Genomic DNA, 8,155 nt, shown 5'->3' on the forward strand with positions numbered 1-8,155 from the left:
TCATTCCAAGGTTTCTTTATGAAAATAATTATTTCCCTCCCCAAGGTGTCTCATGTCAAAGCGAAACAGCTGGCAAGACCCTGGGGCTTCATTTTTTAGAGGCATTCTCTCTCCTGTGGGCAGATCTAGGACAGCTGTGGGAAGGAAGCTGCCAGAGTTTGTGAGCTAAGAGATTGAAAATGCGGTTGGTCACGTTCCATAACCTCTGCCAAAGAGCCTTCAGAGGGCAAATGCCTGACATCCTATCCTAAATACTGGAGACAACTGAAGAATGGACCAGAGGACATCCAATGAAATTATCAGGCAAAAGATTTGACAGACAGAAGGAAGCATTTTTTCACACAACACGTAATTAAATTGGAGAACTCCAAACCCAGTTGTGGAACTCACCGCACCAGGATGTTACAGGGGCAAGACAGCACAAACACGTGGTTTTAACAGTGGTTAGCTCAGTTCAGGAAGGAGAGGTCCTTTGGTCAGGCAAATTGTGCTTCTACTTAGCTCAACTTTCTCTAGAGTTTATGTTGGATGAAACATTTGTGTCTTGCCTGAAGCGATGCTTTCTGCTGGTGGAGACTATCTGATATCAGTCGTGTTCTGTTTGACAGCTGGCTACGTTTCAGGAGCGAGTGGAGCGCGTTATTCTATAGGTACCGCTTGTGCATCAGTTGATTAAGAGCTTTTAAAAGGCATTAGAAAGTAAGGGCCATGGAAATGCCACTGTTTGAACCCCAGCGCACAGAAGTGAGATCGTTTAAATGTTTGTTCACATTTTAAAAAGTGTGTAGAGAAAAGCAGACCCAATGGGATGTTGTGCAAGCACAACACCGTTTTCAGACAACGTACGAACATATGGGACTTACCATGCAAAATGTCTGAATCATCTTCCACAAAATCAATATCTCTCAAATCCCATTCAGCATAGTTGTCAAACTCCTGTTCAGAGGTGATTAATAAATTGTCACCAATTAGCACTAAAAAAATCGCTATCAAGGTTCAGTACCTGTAGAAGCACTGAAAACAGAGGTATTTACTCATACAGAGTTGCACAAGGTTCCATCCTTGAGCAACGGGCATCCCAGGGCAGCTTTAACCAGCGAATGTACAATGTGCATCCCCGTGGCTGGAGCTGAACAGGATGCTGTGCCAGGATAATGAGAATTAATCAGGTAATCTCCACGACTCCCACCCTGCGGTGAAAATTCTGCTCCGCTGTACGAAACCAAGCCCCTACAGGGCTGAATTAATTCCTTCGTGTGCAGGAGCTTGTTTTGCAACAGGAACTGGGGCCGTGAGCCCACAGCAAAAACCACTGCAAACAATGCAGGTCTTTCAAGGGATCTTTGGATCGGGCTCCTGTGTACTTCTCTAAGGCAAGGGAAACTGAAGCGTGCTGAAGCTGACCCCTTTTGCTAAGCATCTAATTCACAGCATCTAGTCCGCTTACGTCAGAGCATTCATTGCTGGACATCTGGCGGCAGCAGCACGCTGGACAGCCGTCCGCACAGAGCCAGGGGCTCCCGCAGCCCTGCAGGCTTGCACCACCTCGGTAATTAAATCTGGGGGTTAATCGCTCTGTCCTGGCCTCTCTTCTAATGGTTTTTATATGAAGAGTAAAGACCTACAGGCAGGGGCAAACTAGTATGCTTTTGCTGGTCTCGCATGCAGTAGGACATGTGAAGCGATGGAGAAGAGCGAGCCTTACCTCCACGAAGTCAGCCCTGGCTGGCATGTACCCAGCCATGTCCCGGGACAGCAGGGAGTCAAAGGTGGGCCGGGGGGGATCATCCGCAGCTGGAAAAAAATAAAGGTTTTTTTAGTTGTTGTGTAGGGCTTTTTTTACCGCAAAGTGATCTGTAAATAGATGTTTCTTTTGCCAGAGAAGAGGGAATAATTAGCTGAAGAAAAACACCCTGATTAGTCGTTTATTCAGTGTTAGATTCAGACAAAGCCTGAGTTCCCCCAGAGAAAAATGCTGCGATCTGAGATCTTCAAAAGTCAAAACCAGAAATTCAGGGTAAATAAATAGGTCATAAAATGTAAACTCTACATTTCAGAGCTCAGCATCCCCCCAAGCTCTGCAGATGACCGGGTCTCAGCGTTTCTTTGGGTTAACAGCAGCAGGGGTGTTGAATCTGCCCCCGCCTGGGTGCCATTGCCCAGGAGCTGCAATCAAAGCGGCACAACTCCGCATCCCTACAGCGCTTCCCAGCTGAGGAGCTCCGTGGTTCTCAGACAGTAATGGACCCAGGCTCACAGCATACTGGTGAAGGAGCCAAGTGTTATAAGTCCCATGCTACAGATAAAGCAAGCTGAGGCACAAAGAATTTGTCTTGCCCCAGGTCACATAAAAAAAAAAATAAATCAATGACAGCCAGGGACAGAACCAAAACTGTCCGGTTCCTGCTGCTTTAGCTCTAACCACTTTATTGGGAAATTTAAACCTCCAGATAGCAATCATTTTACCCAGCCATTCTGGGGTGCTTTCTAATGGGACACGTTAGACTGGGGGAATTCTAAAGGTGTGAAATTTAAGGAAAACTGAAAATGTGTTAAATTGGGAAAATTTAACAGACACTTTTAAAAAGGCAGTTTTAAAGAGAGAGGTGTGAAATCAGGTTAAAGGGAGTGATGTTATGACAAATCCCATGGGCAGTTGGGCCCACTACCCAGGGGATAACCAGATGGGATGTTTTAAAGGCAGAAACCCCTCTCAGTTCACGCAGAGTCTGGATGGGAACAGGGACCACCCCGGGCTCAGGGGGGGAACTCACACGGGTATTTACCATGAAGGACATGCTGTTATACCGTGCCACGTGTGAAGCAGCTTTGAGGGACCGTGTCCTTTAAATGAATATGCATGTCCAGGGTTTTGCTGTGGTCATTTCTGTGAGTGACCATTTCCACCAGCTGTGCAGGAACTTCTGGTCTGGAGACCCCGATGTCTGTACCGGAGCGCTCTGCTCCCTCCCCTTTCCCACTGTCTTGTCCGTTTGATACACCGATGGTTTAATACAGGGTGAAGAAAACCCTACTGCTATATTCAAGCTAGCCATCAGCACAAGCTCTCCTCTGGGAATGAAAGCAAGCTGCAGTGTGGTGCATGCCTTCCTCCAAGGCTGCTCATCCCGGTTCTGGAAGAGCAGAGCCCTTGCGGGGAAGCTCACGGCCAGAGCTACTCACGGTGGAACGGGATGGCCGTTTCGCTCTGCTGCGCCTCCTCCGCCTGCTTCAGGTTCAGCAACGTAGAGGCAAACAAGGGATTGTTGATAAAGTGTTTCATGTAGTGTTTCTCACACTCCTCCTTGGATTTCGTGCACATCTGGTTGGCTACGTCCTGCCTGAAGTGGGGAGAGGGGGAGGCTTAGTAGGAAGAACACAGAGATGTTGAAGGGTTTTTGTCTTTCTCCAGTGGGAAAATAGAATTTTGGACAAGAGATCGATGGCAGTGTGTGCAGAGAACTGATCTGTGATGATGTCTGAATCCACAATTTGCGTACTAACACTGAGCCAGCACACGTTTGATACAGTCCCAGGGAGCACGTCTTTGCTGGTCATGAGCAATGCAATTCACTGGCTGATGGGATGTACCGGATCTTTTATGTGTTTGAAAATTTAGCGTTGTTACATGAGAGCTTTTAATGCATTTTACTAACTCCAGGTAATGGTAAATCCTAAGTCTGGAATTGCATTCTGCTTCTCAAGTTTCTGTTGAGATTTTAACTAGATAGCGGCTTCTCCTTTTGCAGAGCGATGTTAACAGTTTTTTTTTTTTAAACACCAAAATGGTTGTACAAAACACATCCTAGAAATCTTTGCCAATCCTTCTCAGAAAAGTGGTTGACCATAAAAATGAAGTATTTTGTCTCAATAGAATAGCTGTGTCAGTTGAGGACTTTAAAAAAAAAACAAACACCACAAGCAGCAGTTGTTTTAACTTCTGTGAAACTAAAAACTGGATGCAAGGGATTCCAGGAAGAAAAGTCAATTCTTCTTTTATTAGGTAAAGGCTGAAAAAAGCCACGTGTTTAAGTAAGAAGTTAAGATTACTTGTGTTGCTAAGTAGGGCATACTTGCAGAACATAACTGCAACCAGTTTTCAGTCTTAATTACGCCAGCAACGTGCACATGAGAACCCACAGTTCTGTTTCGGTGAAGTCTGGAGTTCTGTACTTCAATACAGCTCTTTTTCCATGAGGGAGAAGAGGGATAACTCATGACTACAGATCTCCTTTATTTACAAATGCATAAAAATCCTGTAGCAACTACAGAAACTAACAGAACATAATGTAAAAATATTAAATATTTCCAGTTCTTGATCCTAAATATGACAGAGAAGCAGGAAACCTCCAGAACCAGCAATGGCTAGCTAGCCAACTGTAAGCAAACTGAAACCACACAAATTCTGTAGCTGGTTTTTCACAGAGGAGTACACTGAGGCACGGAAAATCTCGTGCAGTAGTTGAGCTCCTTCAAAACCTAGTGACTTTAATGCGACCTGAGGGAACTCTGTATTTCCCTGGAGCTGCCCTGCATCTCCCAAGAAGCCTTTAACAATCTCCTTGTATATCTAACAGCAGATTTGAAAACAGAATCTGCTGCCCCAGCCTTCCACTTGAGCTGCTGAATTATTGTCTCACCCACAATAGGTCACTGCACATGCAATGTGCACCGACGTGTTCAGTGTTCAACAGTAAGATCCCGGGGAATGAAAGGAAAACTCCCCACCATTCACTGAAGTTGCCTGAACCACTCAGTTCTCACCAGTTTCCGAAGCCACAGTCCATCACAGCTTCCAGGAGTGCCATTTCCTCTTGAGCTGTCCAGTTAGGATCCAAGACAGGGAAATCAGACGTCTAGAGACGGAAAAAGCAAATAAAACTGCTGTGATCCTGTTATAATCCACCACGCGAAGAGCAAAGAACTTCTAAACTACAGGGCAGCGCCGTACATAATGCTGGCAGTTTTAAACTTTTACTGTGCCCCATGAAACCTGATCAAATAATTACTGAATGATTTAGGGCACTGGGGGACCACCTACAGTAAAAAGGAGTTTGTCACGACAGATCTTCTGATGTACTGCTACACGGTGCACCTACCAGCTGCAATTCACCAATGTGATGCTATGAAACACAATAAAAAATACTGAAGACTTTTTAAATTATTCATTTTGGGCAAGAAAAGAAAAAAACAAGCACAGAGAACCAGAAGTTGATTCACATGGTTAAAGGATCTGGAAGTCTAGTGAGATGTATTGTGCTATGCAGGCACAATAAAAAACCCATAGCTTTAAATATCTCCACTATCCCGTTGTGTTTGGGGTGGACGTTCTTCTTGGCTCTCAAGGAAGACTTTCTCTTTTTGTAAACCTCTGAATCAAAGAATTGTATCACTTAACTTTTCAATGTGATATTAGTAAGCGAGGGTCTAACTCCTGGGAAGTTACGAAAGCTCAATATTGAGTAGATGTTATCTAAAAGGCATATTTACCATTATCTCATAAGTATGATCACTTTGATGTTTCTTGTATTCAAATCCTCGTGTGAAACACTGTGGGACACAGGATTAGCATAGTTAGTCACTGCTGCCCTGAAAGCATTTCACCTGCTCCCTTATTTCCCTTTATTCTCCGACCACTGCGTGACCACCTGATCTGCTGAAAAAGAGACTTCATCTTCCTGATTTCAATTTAGGAAAAAATGTTAAACGGTAGAAAAATCAGTGTTAAAATTGTGTTAAATCTGTCTTTGTATCTTACTTTTCTTTTGCATCAAGACATAACTCCTGTGAGTTGCCTTACTGTTTTGTTCAGTATTTATGGCAAAGTCAGGCAGGTGATGTTTCAGAGTGGATTGCTCCAAGAAGAGGGCACAGAGCCTTTTTTAAGGATTTCCCCTTCATCTTGGGTTTCTGTTTAAAAAGCACCAGCATGGCTTGCAGCTAAATTTCAGGTTTTTTAAGTACAGGTAAATGAACAAAAATATACCCAGTATCGCGTTTGGGGTATTTTGTACATACCTGAGCACAAGGCTAAGCCTCTTTTTCAGTTTTAGAGGTTATTCCCATTTTTTAATCATAAATAATGCAAACTCATTTATTTATTAAACCCAGCAGCACTTTCTGTGGTTCTCAGACCACACACCTATTTTTTAAAGAACTATATCTGCTCACAAACAATTCCTGTCAACATCGCAAACCTTCCCCAAATTTCCTCTTCCATTTGGGAGGAAAATAATGTGCGGTGACAGGGGAAGGGTGTTTCCTGCTGGCTTTTCTTTGCCATGCCACGAAAGCCTCTCTAGACGTGCAGCAGCACGCTCCGTCACACCGTCGGGCTGACTGCATGTCTTTGGGAAGCTTTGGCTGCCCTCACAAAGATCTCCTTCAGCTGCTCGTGTCTCAACTCTTCAGCCTCCAACATTTTCTTTGTCATTTCCCTGTCCCTGAGCAAACAAGTGTGTTGATATGAGTTTACAGAGGCCGGTTATTAATGAGCTTGGCACCGGCCAGGTCTTTGGTGGCTTTCTGAAAGAAACCGATGCTTTTGCTCTTATCCGTGCACCCACCTGCAAGCAGAGGAGGAAGGGAGGGGGCCCGCACTCGGCACACTTCACGTAGGGCTCCGTCAGGTACGAGGAGCAGCCTCGGCACGGGGGCTTATCGAAAGGGTCGTCTGCGAAGCCAAAAGTAAATCTTATGCGACACAAACAAGACACTGGTTTTGCAATCCTCTAAATTCACTTGCGCCCGGTCATTTTAAGTGAACTCAATGTTATAGAACCTCTTTCCTACTGCAGCTTCTCCGAATAGCTGTTCCTTGCTCTGCTGGAGCTGGAAGACGGATTTTTGGCTCTGCGTCCCCGCTAGACCCGACACACTGAGGGTTAAACCTGAACTTGTGCAACGGAGCAAAAGGAAAATCTCTGCAGCAGCCTCCTGGTGCCGCACATGGAGCTGCGCTGGCAGGCTGATCTGATCCAGGGCCGTGCTCAGCTGCGGTCTCCCACCCACCCACCTCCATCAGCCCCGTACACCACATCCTGTGGCTGCAAAGCCATCGACGGGACGATCCTGTAACCCACCCGGACCTCAGACCCTGCTCAGATTGCTGAACAAGGATGGAACACTGCTCTGTGCATTATTTTTTTTTATTTTGTTCAGTGCAAAGTAGTCAAAATAAAGAGACTGTCAAGTTCTAAGCCATGTTTTTTTCCAAGAAAATGGATTTGAACTAGCCCAACCACAAAAAATAGAAAAAAAAGACCTGAATTCCCACGGAATCATTCAGGTACTCGTGCTCTTGAGAATGGGATCAAAGCACTGACCCTGTGGAGCAAATATTCCGAGTTTTCTGTCCCTCTCCCCCAGACAGCTGCTGATGTCTTTAAACAATAGCAAACACCTTCCAAATGTCATCCCGGGGTACGTACTGCTGAAGGAGGCCAGGCGCTCCATTGCTCTCCCTCCGTGGAGTTCTTGCTCCTCTGAGCAGAGCTTGTCTCGCCTAAAATCCCGCGGTGCAAGCCTTGCCCCAAGCGCTGGGTCCAGAAAGCGTATTGCTCTCCCTGCCGACGCCTCTGGCGTCCCCGAAAGGGCTGTCAGCTGTCTTCGCAACAGGGACCATTTGGCATGGCTCAGAGTCTTTTCTGCAGATTAAAAGAAACAAAACGCAGAGCGATGGGATGCAGCGTACGGAGATGTGACGGGGTGGGGAGATGAGCCAGCCCCGAACGGGGGCTTTCCGCGGGACTGTGTGTGCTGAGCTGGGAGTTATCAACAGCTGTTGGTGCAAGAAGGGGTTTTGCAGCCCCAAGAAGCGCTGGGAAGAGGACAGGTTGGAGGTGGCACGGACACAGCAGTGCAACGATCCACCATGCTGGGATCAGCGACATTGCCAGCGCTGACTGCCGGCAGCCCCGGTGAGCAGCCCCGCTTCCCTGCACAGCGAGGTCCCGCGCTGCTGTCCACCATCGGGAGCTGAGCCGCTTTCCTCTGTGCGATCTCTAACTCGTCTCACAAGGTATTTTTGCTGGTTCCCACTTATTGAAACTCATGTTTCTCTTTCTAGCCTCTGCTCCACTGATGCTGTGTGGCCCCTCCACGGAGAGAGCAGCTGGTTCCACCCTGGCCGCACATCCCTGCACCTCAGAGAGCC

The 8,155-nt window shown here is 46.4% G+C and overlaps 1 protein-coding gene across 1 annotated transcript in view; it reads right to left on the minus strand.

Moving 5' to 3' along the window:
- TADA2A (transcriptional adaptor 2A) overlaps positions 1-7,545 on the minus strand; it is a 21,395-nt gene extending 13,850 nt beyond the window's left edge. The window contains exons 1-7 of the mRNA XM_010083756.1: positions 7,431-7,545; positions 6,567-6,673; positions 5,491-5,550; positions 4,765-4,856; positions 3,184-3,341; positions 1,706-1,794; positions 864-936 (exon numbers count right to left, since the gene is read on the minus strand). Of these exons, the coding sequence (XP_010082058.1) occupies positions 864-936; positions 1,706-1,794; positions 3,184-3,341; positions 4,765-4,856; positions 5,491-5,550; positions 6,567-6,673; positions 7,431-7,455 (604 nt within the window). The 5' untranslated portion in view covers positions 7,456-7,545. The remainder of the gene's footprint in view (positions 1-863; positions 937-1,705; positions 1,795-3,183; positions 3,342-4,764; positions 4,857-5,490; positions 5,551-6,566; positions 6,674-7,430) is intronic.
- Between the last annotated feature and the right edge of the window lie 610 nt (positions 7,546-8,155).

This window comes from Pterocles gutturalis, unplaced genomic scaffold (assembly GCF_000699245.1).
Source record: "Pterocles gutturalis isolate BGI_N339 unplaced genomic scaffold, ASM69924v1 scaffold7785, whole genome shotgun sequence".
NCBI classification, from domain to species: Eukaryota; Metazoa; Chordata; class Aves; order Pterocliformes; family Pteroclidae; genus Pterocles; species Pterocles gutturalis.